At 41.9% G+C, this 26,252-nt stretch overlaps 1 protein-coding gene across 3 annotated transcripts in view; it reads left to right on the forward strand.

The window, feature by feature from the left end:
* SLC10A7 (solute carrier family 10 member 7) overlaps positions 1-25,536 on the forward strand; it is a 257,657-nt gene extending 232,121 nt beyond the window's left edge. Inside the window, exons 11-12 of one of the 3 annotated variants that reach the window (XR_014023255.1) lie at positions 13,481-13,666; positions 22,914-22,999. Coding sequence is in view for 2 of the 3 variants with exons in the window: in XM_081303698.1 (XP_081159824.1) it covers positions 22,914-23,059; positions 25,305-25,334 (176 nt within the window). In the remaining variant the exon portion in view is untranslated. Of the gene's footprint in view, positions 1-13,041; positions 13,667-22,913; positions 23,060-25,304 lie in introns of those variants that run through there. The other 2 variants (XM_081303698.1, XM_081303699.1) reach the window with 2 other exon arrangements.
* Positions 25,537-26,252: the final 716 nt, after the last annotated feature.

Consider the following 26,252-nt stretch of genomic DNA (forward strand, 5'->3'; position numbering starts at 1 on the left):
TAAAAACGAACCTTTCCATTCTGCAATCACTGCCATAGTATTTCTACTAATGATTTTACATCTACACATGCACTTATGTACACACATATACACATCCAAATAGAATACATGAAGGAAGCTTATAAAATACTGTTTATTATTACATCCAATATTTATATATAAAAATAAATCATTGTAAACCAAGTGGTACTCATATAACTAATAAACCAAAGATGAAAACTCTTGCTTGAGAAGCTTTCTGAATATTCTCTTGTGCATACACCTTCAGTTTACTTTATTGTTCTTGCTTCTGCCCTGTCCCAATCCCTTCCACATACTTGCATCTACACACATGCTGAATTTGATTCATTGCTTTTATTAGTGCATTTGCCATTGATTGATTAGTTCTTCGTATTAGTACTTTTTCTATTGATTGATTGCAGATGAAGTGACTATTTGACCTTTAATTATGAGGCTTCCTATTGAAAATGACATTGAGCTATGGCTTCACATAATCCATCTGGAAAGCCTGACATGATGCCATTCCCTGGAGTTCGTTCAGTAAGAAAGAGGAGGCCTGAAGGAAGTGCAGAGCTATCACTGTGCTTCATCTAAAACAATACTACAGGGCTTGTTTGCTGCGCTCCTATAGTTTCAACTCAGGGTTGGAGGCAATTTTATATTTTGTCAAGACAGCATCACTTGCTGTGGGTTGCCATAGAAGCCACGAACTCTCCCAAATTATTCTCTAGTTTGATGGTGATATTTGTACAATAGCAAGAAGATATTATATGTGGTAGAGATGGAAAAACAGCTTGCACCCTGGTTAAGAGTGGCTCGGTGCACAGTCAGTCAATAGATTTCATTAAGAAAGAGATTACATCCCAGATATCCCATGGAATTGGTGTTCTACTTATCGTTTTCTCTTGAGTATTTAAATCGTTTTGCTTAGAGTTTCAACATATGTAGAAATTTTTCTCACTACACCTAGAAAGAGACTGTTTCAGGATGTTTGAGGTTATTAAGTCAAGCATATGTTTATGTTAGTTTTCAATTTTTTTTTAAAGAGAGAGAGAGAGAGAGAGAGAGAATTTTTTTTAATATTTATTTTTCAGTTCTCGGCGGACACATCTTTGTTTGTATGTGGTGCTGAGGACCGAACCCGGACTGCGCGCATGCCAGGCGAGCGTGCTACCGCTTGAGCCACATCCCCAGCCCCAGTTTTCAATGTTTTTTGAGTAGCAAAATGAAAGTACACAGGACTATTGACAGCCAATTATATATTGCCAGTTTTTTGTTATTTGCAAATGCATTTCGAAATTCAATGCATGCAATTTCAATTCTAGATTGTCATGAGATTTACTAAATGTTCAATACGTGTCCCATCCACCCCCAGTGCTAGGGGTTAAACCCAGGGTGCTCTATTACTGAGCTACAGCCCCAGGACTTTTTTTTTCCCACTTTTTAAAATATTTTATTTTGATACAGAGTCTTGCAAAAAAAACTATTGCTCAGGCTGGCCTCAAATTTGTAGTCTTCCTGCTTCAGCCTACTGAGTTGTAGGATGGCAGGCATGTACTTCCCCACCAGCTGTCCTGGCTTTTCTGGACATGTGTACAAAGGCAAATTAAGGTAGCTATTCCTCATGTCTATACTTCATTGTGGGTCTGTGGTCACACTTACATGGCTGACAAGAAACTATGCATTATGCTAAAAGCATGTAGCATTTTTGTTGACATATGATTCAGGCAAGAGTGGAAAGAACACAACCTGATTCTAGCCTGTGTTCCAGTTCCTGTCCTTTCACAGCAGTTGGAACAAACCACTGAACTGCTGTTGGTCTCATTTACCCATCTGTACTAGGAGAAGATGGGCAAAATGATACTTTCTTCCAGGTTTAAGTTTCTGTGAGTCTACAATTAATATTTCTGTCCTATGAAATAACATTTCTCTGTATTCAAAGGAAAGGAACTCTTGAAAGGAATAGTTCTGTAAATAGTGTCACAGGAAAGGAAATATGGCTGGTGCTACTTCCTACATAGGTCAAAACATATCTGCACTCTCCAAAGAGTTGTTTGAGAGTCAGAATGTTAAGGGGATCTTCTTTTCAGTTTTAATTGGAAGTTTTTCAGGAATGTTAAAGGACAACCTACAATCTGGGCCAAAAGTATCACTTAATAACATCTGGGTCACCTTCCCAAGAGGAAACAGAATTGAAATACCATTGAAATTGAAAGTTTGCTTTTCTGGTATTCTTTCACACCAAAGCTTATCTGAGATTCTATTAACACATGAAGATTATCTTAACAAAACTACCCCACAATTGCACAGTAGTTTCTGAAAACAACCTATGTTACCTAACAATCTTGAATTATTAGCAAATCAGTAATTATCTCACCTTGCATATGAAGAATTGAAAGCATAGAAAAAACTGTTAAAAACTTATCTCAGATCATGTAACTTAGAGAAACTAAATTCCAGTCCTCTTAACTTTCAGAATTGAACATGGTTATAGGGTATGAAAGCACTTTGAGCAAAGAATAGGTTCTAAGTTCTAGAGATGTGAGATCTTGGCATGGGTTTGAAATGTTCTATTACTTGCTCAAAAAGGAAAATTGTTTCTGAATACACTGCTGCTTGTAAGACAGCTTCAAAATTTAACATCTGCATTTGTTCCCATGAACATGTATTTCCATGTGGCCCAATCATGAACTGGCACATGTTCCTTATATTTATTTTAAACAAAAGGTTATATGCTACTTACAATGGGTCTCGGTGAGCCAGCCTTACCTTTTATGAGGCTACACTGTCTGCACTCTGATCTCGCAAAGAGCCACAGTGCTGTTTGACAATACGCTGTTAAAGTGGAAATGGAAATCCAGAGTCAAGACAGAAAATAGAATCTTTGGAGTATAGCCCATAAATATATTCCTGCCCTGCAGTTTGCCTCTGTTTACAGTTCTGAAAGGAAAAGCAGTGTGGGAACCTCTGCCATTTGACAGATTCTTAAAGACGCCATTGAAATCGTGAATCCTGTAGATTTTGCCACCAGGCTAAAGAAAGTTAAGAAGCGTCTGTCAACATGTGCTATTTCTCAAACAAAGTAATGTACTTATCTTCCTGAGAAGTTTCTGGACTATTTTATTTTAGATTTTTTATTAAATTTGATGTCTCAAAATCATTGCTAGCATACCTAGGTTTTGTGATCAAAATTAGGGAAGACCCTAGGGTTCCAGGTCTAGGGTCACAAGGATGAACTTAAGATAATAAAACTCATTTGAAGGATCCCAGCCAGGCCCTCACATATTATTCATCTTAATGATATTCCAGATGTTTGCCAGAAGACCGAAGCCTGGTACCACACACTTCTCCTCCTACTCTCTTTTCTAGACCAGGGGCTGTCAAATGTTTTAAACCACAACATACACTTAGGAATTCATCTAATAATGTGATCCAGTGATTAGTGATTTTGCAACTCACTAATAGGTTCTAATCTAAAGTATGAAAAATACGGTTTGTACCTTGCTTTGTTAGATTTCTTCCCCTTTCTTAGAGTTACCATTAGGCTGTGGCTCCAGCTATCCCTCCCTTTGTCACCTGACTCTACCCACAGTTCTGATTTAGAAAAATCAGAGCTAAATTATGACTTAGAGTAATTCTTGAGTTAAGTAATGTAAGATTACTTTTATTTAGATTATTATTTTATTCAACTTACGTAAGAGTTTCTATACCTTTTGTTGGTATAGAATGTGTTTTCAGTCGCAGTAAATAATATCAGCAAACTTCAAGTGGGTACTTCACAGGCCAACATTGCATCAAGTACTGTTAGGGAAGTTATTTGCTTTAAAATACTTTTGTGTTGTGACAGTGTGGCAGTTTTGCATGTACTAGTTCATTTACACTTCAGCACCAGGGACAGCCAATTGCTCTAATAGAAAATTCTCACTGGAGTGTTCAGCTACTGTTTATCAGAAAGGAAATACTCCAAGGGCAGCTACAACAAATACTTTTGTTGTCTATCTGTCTAACAGCTAGAGACTTTACTAATTAGCATAATGAATTCAGAAGTAGGTTTTGATTGGTGAAATACTGACATGCTGCTTTACATGATAAATGTAATAAATGGGTTCTCATTAGTATGCGGACTGCCTAAAAACTTTAGAAACACTTACCACTTGCTAGAAGAATCTAGCAAATTCCACAGCCTGCATATGAAATCCTCAGGGATGTGCTGAAGGCTTGATCCCTCCTGGGTTTGTGTTCAGCTCAGGTAAGGAGGAGCTGTGGTTGCCTGAGGCTGACTGAAAGGAGCACCCATCCTACACTGGAATATAACAGTGTGGGGGCTTTGAGAGACCCCTCATGCATGGTGCTGGAGGGCACCTGAAAGGACAGGGCTGGGACTGCCAGTTTACAGGATAGTTTGCACTGCCTATTTTTGTACTTGGATGGTAATACATATTGAGTTAAAAAAAAAAAAAAAGATGCCTGGATGGGGGCAGTTTCCTTTCATTGAAGCCTGCTGGCACAGTGGTAGAGGTGTTGCTAACCTTTACCGACCCTGAACTTCTTTGGCCCCTGCACATTAGACATTAGCTACCTGGAAAAATCTGAAAGTCATGCACACCAACTAGAGGTCACTTCCCTGAAGTACTTTGTATGCACCAGCTCACATGACTCCCACAGTCACCCCAGATAACAACAATGAAGTTCATAGTGACAGGTAACTTCCTAAGACACATGATCCCAAATGGCAGAGCCAGGACTTGACACAGGTCTGACTGTGAGCCACTGCGCTGAGCCACAGAGAGAGTGGCTCTGCAGAAAGCTCCCTGCACAGTGAGCCTCTCAGTCCTGCTGTCCACTAACCACGAAAAGTTCAGGCCACATGATCTCTGAGCCCTTTTAGTTCTGTCATTTGATAGTTTTCTAATGGCAAAGGGCTGAAGTATTTAGTTTTAGAACCTGGGCCCCCTCACATGGACACCATAGATTTCATACTCCCCAAAGAATGGTCCTCAAACTTATAGTGAATGCTTCCTAAAAAAAAATAAAATAAAAATCAGGCCTTGGCTTGGGCCTAGTGATTCAGAATTTTTAAGGATAAGACTCTGAGATCACAGACTTCAAAAGATTACTGTGTGCATTCAAGGGTGAAAGCTGCCCTATGACACACACCCAGGATCACCTCTCAGCCTCCAGAGACACTGGCTCCTGCCCCGAACCCCTTAGGGAAGCCCAGTCAGGCTTCATGAAAGTGCTTTTTGATGATGGTGGGACAAGTTTGAATGGTTGGTTGTTTTTTTACTTTAGCCTGGCCTTCCTATAAGCCACTTTTAGATATTTATTTCCTCATCATTAGTCAAAAAGAGACACTTAGGACATAAGTGCTCATAACACACTACTAAGTACTGTTTAAAAGTAAATAAACAATAGGGCTGGGGCTGTAGCTCAGTGGTAGAGCGCTTGCTTTGCACATGTGAGGCACTGGGTTTGATCCTCAGCACCACATAAAAGCAAATAAATAAATTAAAATAAATAAACAAACAATAAAAATTAAAAAGAAAACAGCTCAGTAGACCTGAACCCTCATTTCCAGGAACTGCCCACTTCCTTGTTCCTTGATGTCAGTGTGTGATGTTGTGGTCCTAAGAAAGGTAAAACCCTGACTCAAGTCTTTCTGGTCTGTAGGTAGGTTTTCATATTTTTGCCTAACTTCAGATACCCTTTCAAGTTCCCTTTGTGCCAGTCCAGTTACACCTAAGCATGTGCATGTGAAAGTGTACTGGTGTTTCATCAGATACAATTCAAACAAAAGAAAATCATCCATTTCACATTCATCACACCTAGCACTCACTCCAGAAGTGGGTCTCATTTTCCTTAGGACCACATCTTCCTCACAGGCTAAGGGTAAAATTGAAGCTTACTTAAAATAATTTCAGAATGCCTTTTAAGTTATCCTTATATAAAGCTCTCTATGGAAGAAAGTATGTATGATTTTCCAAAAACCCTCTCAGAGCTGTAGATACTGTGGGCAGATTTAAGAGAGAGAGAAGACGACAGAATCCCTGCATTCCAAACATCTCTGAAAGGGGCAGCAAATTATCGTGGTCATATGGAGAATACGCGTAAGCACATGAAGGCAGTGGAGTGGGGGGGAGGCGGTGGGGAGGAAGGCTCAGACCCCATGCCTTGCCACTCTTAAAAAAAGTTTCAGAAGTGCTCAGACCTTCTCCTGAATGACTCTGCATGAGCCCCTTCCCTGGTCAGTCCTGTAAACACTAAATCTGAACCCAAAACTACTTCTAATAATAACAACAGTAGCAGCCTGATAGCTGGGGGTGTTGGCTCTGTGTCAGGCACTAGGTACTTCCCACTCTTTTGTCTCGTGTGAACTTATAGCCACACTTAGAGGTATTTTGTTTTGTTTTACCCTCATCTTGATCAAATGTGCAAACCAAGGCGTACTTAGGTGAGATCACCCTATCTCCTAGCTTGTAGGTGGCATAGTCAGAATTGAAAGCAGGTCCCTGACATAAAAGTCCACATCCTGGGCTTCGGGTGTAGCTCAGTGGCAGAGCACTTGCCTGGCACATACAAGGCTCTGGGTTCCATCCCAAGCATAGCACCACAAAAACAAATAAATAAACCTCCTTCCTTTCCATCACACCAGAAATTCCTAAATGCAGCAAGCATATCAGCTGTCTGCTGTACACTCAGCCTGAATGATGGAGCAAGGGCAGGAGGGGCCAGGTGTCTCCTGAGCTTACCTGCAGTTACCACCCAACAGCCAGTGGCAGGAGATGTGAAAAAGCCCACGTATTCCACAGTGACACCTCAAACTGTAATCGGACTCTGTGGCACTCTGTACTTTGTAATGTCAGCTCTTAGTGTTAAAAGCTTTTAATTCCACAGTTTCATATTCATTTCAAACTAAAACACACCCTGTCATAGTCAAAAGTATCTCTAAGGAGATGCATTTTACACATTCATGATTAGCTCATGTGCCCCAAGTCATATACAGCCCATGTTCCCAAGTGGGAAAGTCCACAATCAATAAGGGGAACATATGCTCTCATCCTGCGTCGTGTCCTCTCTGATGAGGCCTTGACCATGGCCAGAGAGCCAACGGTATTCCATTTCCCAGGACTTCCCATTTATCAGCACCTTCAATGTCAGTTGCAGAGGGATTTGTTTATTATTATTAATATTTAGAAAGTTTGCCTCTAGCATACTAACGAGTGCATTACAGATCGGCTCTGGTTTACTGTCTTGAAGTGAAGAAGCTCACCCAGGAGATCCCACTCACTTGAAGTCGTGTCTCAGTCTCAACTTGCAACCAGAGTTGGATGAATAACAATCCTCCTTTCCACATTGCGTCTCTCCAGTTATTTATTTGATCACATCTCTTCCCAGAAGTTCCCTTAATCGAGCCAGACACTATAAACCAGATTGCGTGTATTTAATGACAGCCAGTGTCATGGTTCTCTACAGTAAAGAAAAACCAAACTTGCAGCTGCAAAGCAAGGGAAGGGCACCCATCTTCATCCCCATCCACAGCTCATCCAAACAGCTCCAGCCACAAATTAAAGTTGGCTGCACACTGGTTAAAGCTGTGGGGTACCCAGTAGGTTTTTGCCAAGTTACCCTGGGGGTGGGAGGATACATAAAATCAAACACAACTCAAAAGTGGCTGGGCCCCAGAAGCCAGTAGGTTTGGAATGTCATCTGTATTGAAACTGAGCATGTTGATGGTATTGTAGTGGTGACACCTCCCATAACAGCCTTTGCTGCAGGTTTGCTCTATAAAGACGCTAGTGAAGAGATACTTTGAAAGTCTGCATTCATCCTTGCATTCATTCTTTCATCAAGTGTGTTCAGTCAGTGCCTACTATGTGGTTGGCTCTTTTAGGCCCCAGAGGTACAACAGGGAACAAAACACAAAAAAGTTCTTGCCCTGCCAGGTGCAGTGGCACTTGCTGATGATCCCAGTGATTCAGGAGGCTGAGACAGAATTTGAGGCCAGTCTCTAAAACTTCATGAGACCCTCAGCAACTTAGCAAGACCCTGTCTCAAAAAAAAAAAAAAAATTAAAAGGACTAAGGATGTCGCCCAGTGGCAAAGTACCCCTGGGTTTAATCACTAGCACCAAAAAGGAAAAATAAAGTTCTAGCTTCCTTTCCAGTGGGGATAAGTAAACAAACCCTTAGGTGTAGAACACTTCTGTGTTAGTCAGCTTTTTCACTGCTGTGATCAAAAGACCTGACAAGAACAGTTTTAGAGGAGGAAGAGTTTATTTGGAAGCTCATGGTTTCAGAGGTCTCAGTCCATAGAAAACCAGCTTCATTTCTTAGGGCTTGAGCTGGGGCAGAACACCATGGTGGAAGAGTGTGGTGGAAGAAAGTGACCCAGGACACAATCAGGAAGCAGAGAGGGAGCTCTGTTCAACAAAGACAAAACATATACTTCCCGGCACCCTACCTGCCTTTAGTTACCTCTCAGTTAATCTCTATCAGGGGATTAATTCACTGGTTGAGTTATGACTTTAATAACCCAAACGTTTCACATGTAAACCTTCTCTCATTGTCTCCCACGAGTTTTGGGGGGACACCTAATATCCAAAACATAACATCCAATGGTGATGTTCTGGAGAGAAATAACAGGAAGGAGGATAGATAGAAGGCCTGGTTGGAAGTAGAAAAGTTTGGGGCTTAAAGGGTGCCATGGATCAAAGATCTGAAGGAAAAGGAACTGAACATGTAGATATTTAGGGGAAGGAGACCAGCCAGAAGTCCCCAGTGTGCTTGGTGTGGTTGAGGAGAGGGGTAGAACAGTATTCAGGAAGCAGACTGCAGGGAGAAGAGAGAACAGCGGGTTAAGGTAATGGGTGAGGGGATCTGTGACATTGGGTAAGGACTCATGGGTCATTGTAAAGATTTACTTTTTGCTCAGAATGAGAGGGGAAGCCATTGGATAAGTGACAAAATCATACTGTCACTTTGAAGGGATGCCTGGGGCTCTCCTGTGAAGTATAGATGGGTTGGGTGCTTGGAAGGGTGGAACAGAAAGAAGTGGAAGGACTAGTTAAGTGATCTGAATCCAGACAAAAGCAGAGGGTGGTTGAGTGGAGTGTAACAGCGGTGGAAGAGGCAAGAAGCCTTACATTCTGGCTTCATTTTAAACACAGAATAAATGGGAATTGCTGCTGAGCTGGAAATATTAGAAGAATTAAAGGATCCCACAAGGGTGGGGTTACCATGTACTGGATGAAGGGAGACTGTAGAGGCACAGATTTGGTGGTGGAAGAGGGATGTGGGAGCAGGTCAAGAGTTCAGTTTGGAATGTGTGAAGTTTGAGGTTCTCTTCCACATCTGGGGCAGTCTGGAGCTCTATTCCTGGCTGGAGTGTTCAGACTGTATTATTTTAAGCTGTTGGACGGGATGAGATCACTCAGAGAGTGGACAGATGGAGGGGAAAGAGCTCTGAAGACTGAAATCCTGACATTCCTCAGAGGATATGGAAGTATTTCAATAATAAAATGATAGAAAGGTTCAAATAAGCCAGACATATAGATATCCAAGCTTGCAAGCCCATATTTTTGTCCTATGTCACAAGGACAAAGTGAATATTAAACCAGAAAGTAGATGTGAAAACATGTCAAATGTTGAAAGGTAGGCCTGGCATTTATTTAGTACCTACTATATACTACACATTGGATTAAATACTTTGCTCGCCTTATTATCTCATGTAATCATCACAACAACCTATACAATAATTATGATTGATCTCACTATCCAAACTGGAAAACCAGGCCTCGGAGAACTCAAATAATTCATCCCAGTTCCCATCATGAGTGAATGGCAGAGCTGGCCTACAGTGGCCCATCTGTCTACCTCAGAGCCTTCATCCTCTACCTCCTTAGCAGACCTGGCTTTTTAACCTGTCCCAGGATACATTCACCTGGGAGCTCTCCAGGGATAATGTTGCCAGGACCTCTTCCCCCAACCCAGGCACCCCCTCTCAGGATAGATCCAGACATTGTCATATTCTTAAAAGCCACCCTGCAGTTCTGATATGCATCTGAGGCTGAAAACCATCGCATTAGACACCTTGACTGTACTTGTCTTTTATGCTCCTCTGTGTTCCAAGAAGAATGCAAAGTAGGACTTTGCCCACTCACTTGTTGACAAAGATGACCATTCTCGTTCGCAGGAGTCTGTGAGAACTAGAATTCTCTGTATCATGATTAAATATGATGGTTAAATATTCAAAGGAGAAAACAGGAAATTAGAAAAACATTTCCCAAAATGACTCCTAAGATATTCTTAACTTCTTTCTCTGCAAGAAGTCTTCTAAATGGGGTCTTTAATCTCCAACTTTTAGCTCATTGAGGCTGAATGGAGATAGGAGGTATGTTATCCGGATATTTATCATCTGGCCAAGAGAAACCACATACTTCTGAGTCAAACTTTTCAAGAGAGATGGATCTAAGGTTAAACTCTGATTTTTATTCCCCAGATCAAAACTGCCATATTCTTGTATCTCAGAAGAGAGGTCTTGTGAGGCTTTTGTTCATCACAAACACGGTGCCATAAGGAAGACGATCCAGGGCCATGCTGACAAAATAAAATAGATATTAAAAGTAGTCAATGTGAATTTGGGTCACAGCTTGCTCACATTTACCACTCAACAGGAGAAGTCCCAGTGTGATAAAAAGATTATCAATGCTACATTTTAGGGAGAACTAAGTTTAGATGGTGTATGTGGTGGCAAAACCTATAGCTCATATCACACCATCAGCTTCTCTTCCCCTCAGACTTAAAATGTTCAAGTGGGTTGGCTTTTTTTTTTTATTTTTTATTTTTTTATTTTTTGGTTACATTAAAAACACATCTAAAACGTTCTGTAAAATAAGATAAAGCTTTCCAGAGCTAGTCAGATGGGACAGTTCTGTGTTGGTGACCATGTTAAATATATTCTTGTGACCTTGTGTTATTTTTGTCACATGAAATTCTCATTCTGTTTTTGGTGTTTTCACACCTTGGAGTGTGAACATTAGCCAGATTTTCTCTTTCAAAAACTAACAACTCTTCATTCACAGCACAGAAAAGGAGGAAAGTAATCTCACTACTTCCTGCCCACCTTATCTCCATAAACATGGTGGCCCCTCCTGGAAGACATAGCCAGTATTTGAATGAAGACTTCATAGCTCAGTTCTTTAATTCATTCTTGAATTCCCTGTTTGCTAATTACTCCTACAATCCTGTCAGACAGGTGAGGGGTGTACCTGCTCTTCTGAGGCAGAAACCTTCAATTGGTAGAGTTAAATGTTTCATTGTTAGCATCTGGTGAGCCGGCTCAGACCATTCATTAAACATCTATTCCAATCAGAACATACCTGTTTCAAAAGAGAAATAACACCAGCTGCTCATTTTGGTCTTTCTTGCTTCTTTATTTACACAAAACTTTCAGCAAAGTGATAGGATTACAGGCCAGGTAATTGTAGGTTGAAACCCAATCTTTAATTTTCCTAATGGGCTGATTCAAGTCATCAACCAACCTTCATTCAAAGAAAGTAAAAACCTGCCAGGCTTTAAGTAGCTTTGTCCAAAGACACACCCTCTTTCTTTCAAGCCTTTCTTACGCAAATATTATTTTCTTTAGTTTTCCACCTTCCATTATTCTGCTAGCATTTTCAAGCATCCCTAACTCCAGGATTCCTAAATACTCTAACAAATTACAATTCAGACACTTTGCTGGTGAAAGTACCAACTCTGCAGCCAGTCTGTCTGTATTCCAGCTGCGACCTGTTACTAGCTGTGTGTGGCCTGGGCCAGTTTTATTGTTTTTGTTTTTTTCCTAGGTTGGGGGGCCTGGGGATTAAACCTAAGGGCTCTTAACTAGTGAGCCACATCCCAAAGCCCTTGTTTTGTTTATCTGAGACCAATCTCACTAAGTTATTTCAGGTGCTAAGTTGCTGAGGCTGGCCACAAATTTGAAATCCTCCTGCCTCAGCCTCCCAAATCACCACTATGCCCAGTGGCTTGGGGCAAATTTTTAATTTTAAATTAAAATTTTAATTTTAATGTCTCAGTTTCTTCATCCAAGAGATGGGGATGATAATGGTAGTTGTGTTTGCATTGTGGGTGAGAAGAGGGAATAAGTTCATGTTTGTATGCTCTCAGAACCGTGCCTGGAACATAGTAAGCACTGTATAAGTATGTGCTACAATCACTGTTCTGCCCTACCAACAGTAAATGAAAACGAAAAATATTCATGAGCTCCAGATATGGCTTCTGAAGTCTTGTGTAAGGTGTGATCGTCAAGAGACTAAAATGTGGATACTGCTCTTTTTACTAAAGGTCTCAATTACTGGAAAGATTAATAGGACTTCCCCTTAACGTTTCTGGAAACTTCCTGTCTAGAAGGCTTAAGGTTCTACTGAATCCCTGAGGAAGGTGGGACAGGATGCCACAGATCCTATAATTCACTCTCGTTGCCCCCCACCTAGATAGAATGATTGGCCTTTTGCTCAAATTCTCAAAGCTTTTTAATACACCATTGCCATGACTTAACAGTTTGTGCTGCCTTACCCATTACCCATCTAGTTTATAACCCTGTTTGTTAATCTTCTTTCTTTTCCAGGCCTAATTTTTCTTTTTTAGGTAAAGGAATCTTTTTTGAATTCTGGTTTTGAAATATGAACGAAAGATAAGTCTCTTAGAAAAGCTATACATAAATATCAATTTAGAAATTCAATAGCTCCGGCCTCCACCAGAAAAGAAATCTGGGCTTAAAATCTTTCCCAGTGCAGAGGACTAGGGCTGGAGAGCAATACCAAAACTCCATGGGGAAGTTGGCCCTGGGGACAGCACAGTGTGTGGGTCATGTGTGCAGTGTGTTGGGATGACGACTCCTGTGTGGATTTCAAAGTGTCCCTTTGCTTCTCAGATGCTACCTACAGAGAGAGCCACGTGACATTTTTCAGGTCTCAGAGGCTAGAAGTTATGGTGCCATTTGCCCATATCTGTAAGACTGATGCCAGGTTATCCTGTTTTCCAGCCGGAGATCTAGCAAGGGCACGTGTCAGACATCCCTGAGCTGCTGTGTCATTGTGTTCAGCAGTTTGGAAACGCTGAATCTTCCTGGATCCCATGAATCCAACCCTGGAACACTGAGAAAACCACCAGGGAGCTCTAAGTCATGTACATCATTTAGCCACACCTCATTTTGGACAATTTTGTATTAAGAGGATAAAAATGGTTTTTTTCTGTGTTTCATAAAGCAACAGTAAGGCTCTGATGCTGTGGTGGGTCACACCCAAGACAACATGGAGGAGTTTCAGAATGCCAAAAAGAGGAGGAAAGCAAGTAAAATGTAAACTTCTGGCGATGATATATTAAACTACCTTTGAGAATTTAAGCACAAGACCAATCACATGGAGAGGGGAGACAATGAAAGCAGATCATATGATCTGTGATTTCCTGTCTCTCTTCCTAAGGAGTTCTGGAGAAAGCTGACTTGCTGTACTTTAGAAGTTTTCAGAATGGTGTGGGGGAAGTCTCAGCATAGCCAGCATGATGACCAGAATGGAATTGTCGGGGCCATGCAGTCTGAACACCACCTGATCCTAAAAGCAGCAGGCCTCTGATGGACTCCAGACCAAGCCATACCCACCAACCTGGAAGTCAGTGGCGACCTTTCTTTTTATACCTTCTAAAAGGGAGACAGAAATTAAAATAAGCCAGACTGCTCACTGAATCTATTTTAACTTAACAGCTTTTGTCCGACCCAGTAGTGCTACCTTTTCTCTCTGCCTGTACCCTGATTTTGTTACTGGGAGTTCACCTGACTTTGACACTGTGCTCTCTACCTTCCTTCCCTGTTAAATGGGAAGAAGGTAGGCTCCCTGAGGGCAGAGGTTGTCCGTGGATCTACTGCACCCACCCAGAAGAGTGCCTGGCACATAATATACTTACTGTGTACAAAGTATTGGCATTATTTCACATACCTTTTATTTAAAACAAACAAACAGACTTATAAAACAGGTGCATGTTACAGATGCGAAGGTTCAAAACCTTCCCAGGCAAGGTCACACAGGTGACCAGTGGTGACCAGGGATTCCAATCAGGACTCTGCCTCCTGCTCCAGGTTTCACCATGCTACACTGTGCAGCCTCATCATGTGGGCCACTGAGACCATAACTGGTACCTGTGCATGAAGGGACAGCTGTTATTACTGTTTTCAGACAATCCTGTGCCTGTTTTTGGACAACCCTGAAAGCCTTTTCTAGCCCGATTCCAAACTCATGGTTATACCTTATCTTGGCATCGTTTCATGATTTAGACAGTGAGGCACATCGTGCAGTGAGCTTGACTTTCTGTGACTCTTCTCTCTGAAGAGAAGGTGTGGGTGCCTGTGTGCGTGCACAAGGGTGAGTGTAGTGGGCAAAGGGACACAGAAATTGGTATTTAGTGACATCTGAAAAGAGTAGTTGTGTTCCTTGAATAGGGATTGCCTCCCAATGAGCTTTAAAGACAAACAGGAGCTTTTCTGAGAGCTTCACCAAAGAGGAAGAAAGAGAATTCAAATAACAAGAGATAGGACATTTGGATAGTAAACTTATGGATGTTTCTAACTAAGAAGAAACTAAACAAAAGTGGAAAATCACCATGACAACTGAAAAGAGAAGCAACTGGATTCCAGATTTGCCAGAAGCTCCCTTCAGAACTCAGTGAGACTGGGAGAGAGCATTTAAATGGAAAACAAGTGAATTCAGGCGGATGAATCTTTGAAAGACAGGAAATGATCCAGGTGATTGGAGTATACTATCCTATCTCTTAGCTAAGTGGGAAAGTCAGTGCAATATTGACTCCAAGAGACAAAGAGTGGTTTTCAGTTTATTTCTTTTCTTACTCCACCTCAGTACTCATTTCAAATTTTGTGTTCTTGGTCAGTCCAACTTCTTTCCTTCCTGCCATAGCACATATATTTTTGTTCCATGAAATATATTCCTCTCCCAGAGGAGTGTATGAAGGCATTCTCCTTAAAGTCTAGTGAAGCAGCTAGTGTTTAGTCTAAATCCTGTCTTTTTGATCCACATAGGAAACATTAGTACCTATTCTTAAATAATCAATTATTAATGTATCATGCACTAACCCCGTGCCTAAATGTTGCAAGAGATTTGAAGAAAGATGTGTGTTGCCTGCATGCAGGGAAATCAAAAGTATGCCAAAGAAAATACTGGCAACATAATCCAAATATTAAATTATGTGATGCAACTAGGAAGAATGTCCTCCTTCAGAAGACAGATCAGTATGAAGGTCACCTTTGTGGCAGAGGAAAATATAAACTGAGCTTTGGTGAATTCGCAGCGCTTAGGTGCATAGAGAGAAAGGCAGAGATCCAGGTGGAGGTTGGCTTTCACCAAGACACAGAAGGGCTATGGCTGAGCCAGTGATAGCAGTTGGCCATTGAAAGTGTGGCTTAATGGCATCAACATAGGTTAGTGATTAAACATACTGGGGCCACTACCAGATGTATGAGTTAGGCAAGTTACTTAACTGCCCTAAACCTCCGTTTTCTCATCTTTAGGTGGGAAAATTGCTATCTACTTCATGGGTCTGTTGTCAGGATTAAATGTGCTTAGCATACAGTAGCACTTACAATGGTGGTGGTAGTGATTATCCTTTACTAAGTTGAATAGGTAGAAAATTTGATGAATGGGCCCTGGAAAGTCATTGCAGTTCTTGAGCAGGGTGTTGGCTTTAATTAATGTAGGTTTGGGGAAGATTAATCTGGCTGTGCTTTGTAGGATTGATGAGGGGAAGAGGCTGAAGACAGGGATTTGTGTCGGGAGGCCATGATGTGATCTTGGCTTGATTTTATGAGGAACTGAATTAAGAAGATGGCAGTGATATCTGAGGGGGAAAGGGAAATGAGGAAATAATCCATAGAATTCCACAACTTGGTCTAGAGGCACAAAGAAAGGGGCTCGTCACCGGTGATCCTCAAGCTTCAAGTTGTAGAAACTGAGTGGCCCAGAGATAACAGGGTTTGTTGATGCACTCACCCAGCAGACAGGGAAAACAGAGGTGGCCAGGGCAAGAGCTACCAGAAAACAACACCAGGAGTACAAGGACCCTGTCTGCGTCCTCCTTCTATCCCTAACAGCCAGGAAAGTCACTCACAGATAGCAGAAGCTCAGAAAGACGGGGGGTTTGGTGGTGGTGGTGGTGGTGGTGGTGGCTTTTTGGCTTTTTAATGAATGAGTGGTGGGAATTTGTCCATCTACAAATACTGTAAGAAAGCTCTGACAACGATGTAAAGTGGATACTTATTATTTTATGAACAATGGAGCAGCCTTCCATGGGGGTGAAACAAAAGTCCATACTGAATCTGGGAAGGAAAATGTCTGTTTCTTAAGGAAAAAAAAAAATTAAAACCATCCATCTAACAGAAAGTAGTAATTGTTGAAACTTGAACATAGATACAAAGGGAATTTTCTAATTCAGAGAACATAAAATAAGCATATTTAAAATAGGGGGGGAAAAACTTGTTCTCGTGCGTATTGTTTCATCCTTACCATCCTGGGTATAGGATAAAAGAAAACCCTTACTTGCTTGTTAGAAGAAGAAAGCTCTTACTTGAAGTTCCTACTTGGCAGATGTCAGTTGAAAGCTCTGCTTATGGAATATGCTGCAGTGTCAAACTCTGTTGGATAATTTTAGACAAATGTGTCATGTGTGACATGGAAATATGGCATGCTGTACATTAGTGATTTCCCAAGTGTTTGGATCAGGTAGTAATGTGCTGAGAAAGTGCTCTTTATCTATCCACACAGTGTACTTGTAGAGCAATGGGAAAATGCTTTTGGTGGAAATTACTTTAGTCAGAAAAGGAATCCATTTACAATATGCGCCTTCTAACATCTTTCAGACAATGCATTGTATTAAAGAGGCATTTTTTGATTAATGTTTTATAAACATTTTTCAGCATGACAGCTTAAAGTCCCTGTAAAATTGTAAATGTGTGCATAGTGTTCACTTCCATAAAGTCAAATGCCATCTCATAAAGTCTAGTTGAATCCTGTCAACCATGGTGACACAGAATCAGTACCTGGGAGCATTAAAATTAATTTGCTTCATTTATATCACTGCAGTGATAGCAAGATGAAAAGAACCCTATATTTAAATTTTACTTTAAAAAGAAAACTCTTTCCAGTAAGTTTGTTTGGGTTTTTAAATTATTGCTATTTTTTTCTAATTAACAAATGTGGAAACAGGGTGATAGTCTGCACAGTAACTTTATGATAGAATCTGGAAAACATACAGATCCATCCATCTTTTGAGCACCTACTATGTGCTCAAAGATGAAGAAGAAACAGTTGCGGATCCTAAGAAGCTTGTGGCTTGGTGAGATTGTAAGTTCAAGGCTAGAACAGGGGAACATGAAATAGAAGGAATCTAGGCCAGCACTGGATCTTCAGGGGGGCTTCCCAGAGGAGGCAACCTAAGAACTGAGGCAGAAGTCAGGCAGGCTAAGAAGTGGGCGACAGGCATTTTTGTTAAAGGGAGCTCCAGTGCAAAGGCCTTCAGCCGAAGCAACATGCTGCACCGGCAAAGATGGGTGGGGAGGAGCCACAGGTGCTCGGTGCAGAGGTCAGGGATTGGTGGCATGTGTCCAAACCCAAGGAGGGGACTGAGAGATGCGGGGTACAGCAAAAAGCGAAGCTTTCATTTAATGTCTGTCTTGCAAGATCCAGTGTCTATGGGAGAGCAGGCACTGGGGCTCTGGGTCCCTCCCCTGGTTCCTCATTGGCTGAGTACTATGGGATGCACAATTTTCCTGACTATCACCTCGGTTTTACTTTCTCCTGTTTGGTTATTTAAAGAAATACACCTTTAGTCATTCCCATCTTACTTTATTCTCTTGTGGCAGGAAGGCCTTCTTGGGGTGAATGCATTCTGATACATATGAAGCTCTTCTTTACCTAAGTTACTATTTTGTAACAGAGAGATTTCTGCCTCTATTGGTTACGCCCACCCTTCCCCCACCTCCTCTTTGTCAAGGGGCTGTTCAGATGCCTGGACTTTGGGTCTGTACATCCATAAGCTACAATGCTGTTGTGTAACTTTCCCTTCTACTCTATTTCCCCCTCTGGCTGCCTTTCTTACATCCCAATTTTACATTGAAGGCTAAATACTATATTCTGAAAATGGACCACGGGACTTCCTGTTTCTCACAAGAGTTGGAGGGAGGGAAAGCAAGAATGGAGGGCCAGGCCGCAAAGTCCTTGTATGCCACCCTTAGGAGTCTCTCTCATGTTAACAACTTTGATTTTATGTAATCAGATTTGCAGTTTAGAATATTCACTCTGGTTGCAAAGTGGGAAATGGCTTCGACAGGGCAAGATTGGAGTCAGAGGGGCTCATGGGGGACGTATGGGAAGTACAACTGAGAGCTAATGTGTCCTGAAAGAAAGTGATGGGGACAGGGGTATTAGTGATCACCAGTAAGTTACTTAAATGCAGGGTGTGTCAGCCAGATTTCTGTCATTGTGACAAAACACCTGAAATGATGGAAGTTTTAAGGAGGCAGGGTTGATGATTTGGGCCCACAGCTTCAGAGGTTCAGTCCATGGTCACTTGGCCCCATCACTCTGGGCACTTTGGTAAGGCAATAGAACATATTGTGGGCGTGTGTAGCTGCAAAGGTCTTCCCCTCATGATGGCCAGGGAGCGAAAATAGAAACAGAAAGGGGCCAGAGTCCCAGTGCCCCTACAAGGACACACACCCAGTGACCTAACTTCCTTCCACTAGGCCCCACCTCTCAGAGATTCCACCATCCCCCAACAGCAGCACAAACTAAGGATCAAGGCTCCAAGACACATGTTTTTGGGGGACACTCCAGATCAAACGGCAACCCAGGCCTCCTTCCTGGTTCAGCTGCACGGTGCTGGTGAATGAATGAGCTGTAAAATGACCACTGAGCTGTGAGTGAAGAGGATGAGAGCACATGGGCCTTGGCTGGAGATCAAACTAGGGCCTCGTGCATACTAAACATGCACCCTTCTCCTGAGCTACTCCCTGCCTCTCACCTCTTTTTTTCTATCCTGACCTCGGAGTAAATAAAATTGTACCAAGTGCGCTGTCTGCCAAGACTGGGGCATAGAGAGGTGGAAAGAGACAAAAAAATCAGGAAGAAGGAAATTTTGAGATACCACAGGAGATTAAGAGGAAATCCTAATAATTGAAAAGGAAAGTGGGTAATTAATAGCTGAATAGTAAGGTAGACTTTAAGACTGAAGGAAAATAAAAGTTCCCCAAACAAATAACGTGTGACCTGAATTGCTAGGTGCCCCTGCCCTCATCAAGTGATGACTTGTGAATTCACCCTATGAAATGACAGAGAGGGGGCTTGGGCCTCTCTGATATGCTTTTCCTAATCATATTTTTAGCTTTAATCACTTGGTGCAATTAATGATAGAAAATGTGATTAATAAGTAACAGGACAGTATCACAGGGACAGAAAGTGATGGGGAGAAATTCCTATTTGACAAATATCTGCACAACAAGTCACCAGGGATCCTGTTTTCCTTAGCTTTTGCATCACTGTGATCAAAATACCTGACAAAAACGACTTTGAAGAGGAAAAGTTTATTTGGGACTCAAGGTTTCAGAGGTCTTAGGCTATAGACAGCCAACTCCACTGCTCTGGGCCCACCTCCTCCAGGCTTGCCCTTCCTGCCTACCGTTACCACCCAGTCAATCCATTCAAACTACAATGGACCGATCAGGTCACAGCACTCACAATCCCATCATTTTGCCTCCAAACATCCCTAATTAACAGGAGCTTCATATCCAAAGCATAGCATCCTGGATCCCTCCTCTTTTCAAGTAAGGCCAATGACAATTGTACAAGGCAACGTCAGAGAAGCTCATCAGGATCCCTCAGCAAAACAGAATCCACCCTTTCAATTCAGAGAATTGATTCCACACTTTTGGGAAACAGAAAAGAGAACAGGGCAACTGAGGAAATACGGGAACAATAAGTGTAGGAAGTAGCTAGAACTGGTGGGGACAAAGGACGGTCAATGAGGTTCTCAGAACCTAGCTGCTTGTAGGAGGAGGTGGCAGGAGTAAAGGTTCAGACCTCAGAGGCAGGGACTGACCCCGGGGGGCTGGCAGAAATCACAAGCAGCTGGAAAGAAGGGCCTCCTCCTGCCCTGCCTCCTCTTGCTGCTGTTGGAGAATATTGCAGGGCCCTGGCCAACAGGACTGATAAGTCCCAGTGAACAGAGGCTGTGATTGATGATGAGAGATCAGAGCTGAGGAATCTTCCAAAAGAAAGCTTCAGAAAAATGGACACTAAGGTCTAAAGAAGGTGGATACCACCAGTATACTAGAAGCTTCTGGAAGGTCACGGCTCATCAATGTCTTTGACTCCATGACTCCCTTGGCATGGTGGGGCATTCCCAGCATCTTTTTTTTTTTCACCCCTATGAATTCTCAGGAATATGGTGGTATGGGTAGCAGGGAAGTCAGACAAGGTCTGCTGCCCCTGGAAGGGTTTCTGCGAGGATGTCAAAAGGAATGAGTTCTCGAAGGACAGCTGGACTCCAAAGCTTCTTGCATATCAGGCCCTCTTCTGCTTCCCAGGTGTGCAGTGCATGTGGCATCTTGCACTGACCTTGCGTAATAGAGCTAGAAACACAGTGTGCCAGTTACAGCCTGGACTGTCACCTCAAATTTCCTGACCACTGGACGCTTCCATTTTCTCATCAGTCAAATAATGAGAATAGTGATTTTCACTGACCTCATGGGGTTGTCATGAGGATTTCCCATCAATATGGGAAAGCTCTTGACAGAACCAAATGCACTCAGCTCTTGGTATACACTTGCCATGATTATCATAATTAGTGCTGTCCCAGCGTACCTACTTTATCACATTAAAGGGAGTTTCTGATGTTGCTTACATTTAGGTATATTGTGTATTTTACAGTTGAGTTTTTATTCACTTACTGTAGCAGCACCACCTGGCAGAGTCTCTGTGGCTGAGCCCACATACGCTTGCTGGAGAAGGATACCGAGCCCAGATTCTTAGCCAAGAAAGGCTATCTTAGATGATTTAGCCCAGCAGCCACAGTCTTTGAATTTGGGGTTCGAAAGCCCTGCTGTGATCATTTCTAAGGACAAACTACCTCCATCCCTCATGTGTTTCCCCCCCTAGCATCATCCTTTGGGCTCAGGAATGAATAATTTTTCTTGGAAACATAAGGAGTTATGTTCAAGTGTTATTATTTTCTCATTATAACAACTTACCAAGACTATAGTATCAGTTGATGCTTTTTAACAATAAGTAGATTTTTTAAAGCTTTTTAATTTTTACAGGAGAGCTCTTTTGTGGGTTTTTTGTTTTGTTTGTTTTTTTGTCATTGCATAGTTGTTTGTTGTTTTTATTGGTGTGAAGGTAGAAATTGTGCACAAATCTAAACAGGACTTTGGAAGCTCTAAGAGGGACTTATGTTTGGGAATGGTTAAGTGTCTTCAGTTTATGGCAATGATATGTGAGGCTGTGAAAAAGAAAGCAGCCATGAAATACATTTTTGCATAAAGGTTTAAAATTTATTAGAAGGTAAAAATAATTGAAAAAGCTGAGCCTTCCTTGTTGTGTTATAAAAATTTATTTATGTGCCATCATCCTGCATGTTTAGGAGCATGGGTCCTTTTCAGAGGCTATTCTTAGAGAAACAAGAAGAAAGCTCAGCTATTAAAGCTATTCAGTTGAAAAAGCTGACATATATGCACAGCAATCTGAAGATCATGGCCATATTAAAACAATTGGTAATAATAGTTAAACTGCTAGGGTCTGAGTTTTGAAGCTGTAGAAGCTCAAAAGGTATGTTCTGTGACAGCTGCTTACAAAATATGCACAGCCTGCCCTTTTATAATAGAATGGTAGATTCACAAAGTGGTATTTATTTGTTGGGGTTCCATTAAGACCTTCACATTCAGCACTAATTTTACAATTTGCCTACAATACATAAAACTGCATGGGTCTTGCTTGATGATCTTAAAGAACTCAGATCCTTGGCCAAAAGAGAAAGTGCAGGACTCAGGGTGTAGCTCAGGGGTAGAATGCATGCTTCACCTGCACAAGATCCCGAGTTCGATCCCCAGCACTAAAAAGAAAGAGAAAGGAAGAGAACGTGCAAATTTTTAATTACATTCATGAGGCTAAACTACCTTCCTACTACAGCAGTGTACCATACATTATCTCCCTATATCCTTTCAACTCCGAAAAGTGACTGTTGGGGCTTTGAATTGGTCTCCCCAAAGACCAACAGACTAATTCACCACTGAGCAAGAAGAGAAATCTTCTTTTTTTGGCACCAGGGATTGAACCCAGGGGCACTTACCATTGAGCCACATCCCCAGCCCTGTTAACTCTTTATTTTGAGACAGGGTCTCCTGCATTGCTGAGTCTGGCTTTGAATTTGTGATCCTCCTGCCTCAGCCTCCCAAGATGCTGGGATTACAGGTGTGCACCACTGCACCTGACTAGAAGAGATCCATTCTTAACCTCTACTTACCAGTGTTTTTCCGTCTTCTTAAAGCAACTTCATTATACACGATCTTCTCTCCTCCCCTTGGTAGATGGGGTGCTCCTAATTCACAGGGAGAGGTATTGGTGCCCTCAAACACTGGCCATCTTTTCACTTTCATCTGTTGTTGTTAGAGTTAAGAGCTTGTCCAGTGAGAGGAAGATAGAGAGGCTTATTGACTCACTTGAAACCTTCCCATTTCCATTTTGTGAATACACCGGGAAAGTATGTGGATAATCTCCTCCAAAGTCCTGATTTAACAGTGTGCCTTTAATTTGATGACAGCCTGAATTTGCCTCCCGGTTTTCTGTCTTCTTTGTTCATCAGGAATTCCTATGCTGAAGATAGTGTTTGCCGGCCATGAGCATCTCTCATTAATATCTGTACCCTTGCTCATCTACCACCCGGCCCAGATCCTTCTGGGAAGTGTGTTGGTGCCAACAATAAAGTCCTGGATGGTGTCAAGGCAGAAGGTGAGACTCTAGAAAGATCTTATTCGGATCAAGATCAGATTAAAATGTGGTGCCTGGATCTGAGCTGTCTGTGTTCTTCCACTTTTGCTAACATCACTCTCAGGTACATCTTCTCTTAACTAGCTACAACAGTAACGGTGCATCCATCAATTTCCATTTGAACAGAAGGATTGGTTTTAAATGTTTTCAGTTGTTATACTTAAAATGCAGTCTTTAAATGCTCCTTTTAATTCACTCCCACTGAAGAGTATATTGCAGGCGGTACTCCAAATACATACCCCTCTTCTTGTGCACACTGTCTTTGCCCCACCCAGTCTTCTGTGTCCTGATTTCACATGCCTTTCTAAATATGGTAGAACTTGGTTTTATCTAGAATGTTAACTACATTTCCAGTTTCCAGACACATAATAACTTCTTTGTCTGGCAAAACTGTGTTTGGGTGTCAAAAAAATAAGTAGCAAAGGAGTGTGCACAATTTTAATTTCAACACACTTAGCACAGAGTCTGGCTACACGTTGCTCTTTGTGAATTTCATTTCCTAAATTATTAACCAAATTAAGCCAATCAGTTATTCAGAGAAGCTCAGATGATGCATAGAACATGGTAGCACTGCTAGAGCTTGCTCCTTCCCAGTGGCTTGGACATATCATGACTTATTTTTGTCTGTACATGAGGCAGTGACTGTTATCAGATTTGTGGGAAGAAGAAGCATTCAGTGATAAAAACACACGGTGTAGTGTCCCTGCTGTCCTGAAAGCACAATGGCCACAGTACCTACATGACCCATTAGCTGTGTGTTCTGAGCAGGTCCATCCTTTACCTGGCTCAGAGGAAGGACCTTGACCAACCTGTCTGGGCCTAGTCCCTATCAATGACCATGTTCATAACAGACTTTGATTCCCCATTTTACAGGTTAGGAAAAGGGCTCAGAGAATTGAATGAATTGCCAAGGTCCTGTGGGTAGCTTAGTAGGGGCAAGATTTAGGACTCGGGCCACAACACAGCAACCCTCCAGACAAAAGTAGGACATCACTTCTAGAAGGCTCACCGAGCTAGGCCCTCAGGATCCTACCTGAGAAGGTCAGCCCATCCAGTGTATTCACTAATTCAGTTAGTTAACAACATGTTAGTGACTGCTGTTCTGCCTGGCACCACTCCTGGCTTCTGAGCCTTTTACTCAGAGTTGGCAGAGTAGTAACTTAGTGTCTTTTTCTTTCTTCTACTCTTCATCCCCTTTGAAGACTCTTTTATCTTTATTTTATGTTTATCAATGTGTGTGTGCATTGCTGCTCAGAATGTATACATATAAATTTTGACAAAGAATGAAGAAAATTGAAAATCCTAATACCCTTATCAGCAATGTGTTGTAGTAGTGAACAGCAAGTTAAATCAGAGTGGGGTTTCCTTCTAAATGTTCCAAAACTCTGAGATTTATTCTACAGAGTAACAGAAGCACTTCCGAAAGGGAGACTAAATTGAACAATATTGTTCATTTTCCCTTTGCACAGCAACCCTGGCCAAGTTGGAATTATCCAGAAGGCCTACAATATTTGACCACTAAAATAAATACCAAGAGTCCATCCTCAGGGTATCCAAGAGTGACCCAGAGGCATACTTCCTCAGCTTTGCAAACGATGCTGATGAGAGTGAAAGCCACCATCTGGTGCAGAGCAGAACTGTACAAATAGCCAGGCAGACTGGGGGCAGATGGAAAAGTCTGTTGGCCAGTGAGATGGGCAGGGAAGTCTGAATACAGAGGTTTGGATTACTGGTTATATCATGCATCCAAGCGAGTATGTCAATCAGCTTTCCATTATATAGTAATGGAAATACTGAGATAATCAACTTACAACAAGAAAAGCTTTATTTTGACTCCCACTTTTGGAGGTCTCAGTCCATGATGCTTTGGCCTGTAGAGAGGCAGCACACCACGGTGGGAGAATGTGGTAGAGCACTTCACCTCATAGCCAGGAAGCAAAAAGGAGAGGCAGGAAGAGACCAGTTTCCACAGTCCCCTTCAAGGGCATGTCCTGAAGCCCTCCCACTAGCCCCCTCTCTTAAAGGTCCCACCACCTCCCACGAGCACCAACTAGAAACCACGCCCTCAACACACAGGCCTGTGGGACATTCCAGATCCAATGTGCAACAGTGGGCTTCTTCCTTCTGGTAGGAGAAATTACCTGGCGTCCATTTCACTTGATTCCGGATTCTGTCCAGCTGAACAGCGTCTTTTCCTTTCTTGCAGGGAGTGAAGTTGACGAGGCCACCAGTGTAACAGAGGAGGCGCCTTCGTGCAGCGGTGTAAATATGTACAGGATTGTACATACAAACAATTCTGAAGACTTGTACTTGTGAATGTTGCTTCGATGCATATTTTATTTTTTTACAGAAAAATATGATACACCTGTTCAAGTGCCTTAAAATGTGTCCAACGAGAGCGTCATCTCCAACACATACTCGTTGGCTACTGCCAGGGCTGGTGCAGTATTTGAGTTAGTGTTTTTCCCTAATGCCGAAAGCAGTCATGGTAAGGGATGGAAAGCTAACGGGTTCTCCTGCGCCACCTTTTGTGCAGTACCACTCTGGAAAGTTACTGTAATGCTGAAATGAGGTCACACCGTCAGGAAAATACCCTCTGATGACAGTGAAAACTTCCAAAGTCTTACTCGCACGTACTTTGATTCACTGCGTGATTCTTTTTTTCTACAACTGTGACATGTCTCTTCCTTATCAACTCAGCAGGGGTCATGGATCCAATAGATGCTGAAACGTAAGATAGCTCTGCATTCCTTGACATCGTGTTTTTTTAGACATTCCTTCAAATAGTTTCCACACAGAAATTCTTCAGTCCCATCAGAAGAGAGTGTGGTGTTATATCTTAAATTTATTATAAGCTGCTTCAAAGAAAGGGCCTGATGTTTGAGTTATGTGTGAAGCACATGAAGTTTTGAGGTAAACTACAGGATTTCGAGGGTTTTAATTATATTGTGATATGTTTTGCCTCTTTCTTCCATAATTTCTTTCTCACCTGTTTCTCTACAACTTGAACGCTCATAACAGCCAAATGGGAGACACAAAAATGTTACCATCCGTTAGACAGCAGCAAAGAGATTATATTCACATTCCACAACTAAGCCCAAAATTCTTTTCCTGTTACACAGATGTGCTGATCCCTTACCAGATTGCCCCTTTT

The sequence above is a fragment of the Spermophilus citellus genome (assembly GCF_964194105.1).
Source record: "Spermophilus citellus genome assembly, chromosome: 8".
Taxonomy (NCBI): Eukaryota; Metazoa; Chordata; class Mammalia; order Rodentia; family Sciuridae; genus Spermophilus; species Spermophilus citellus.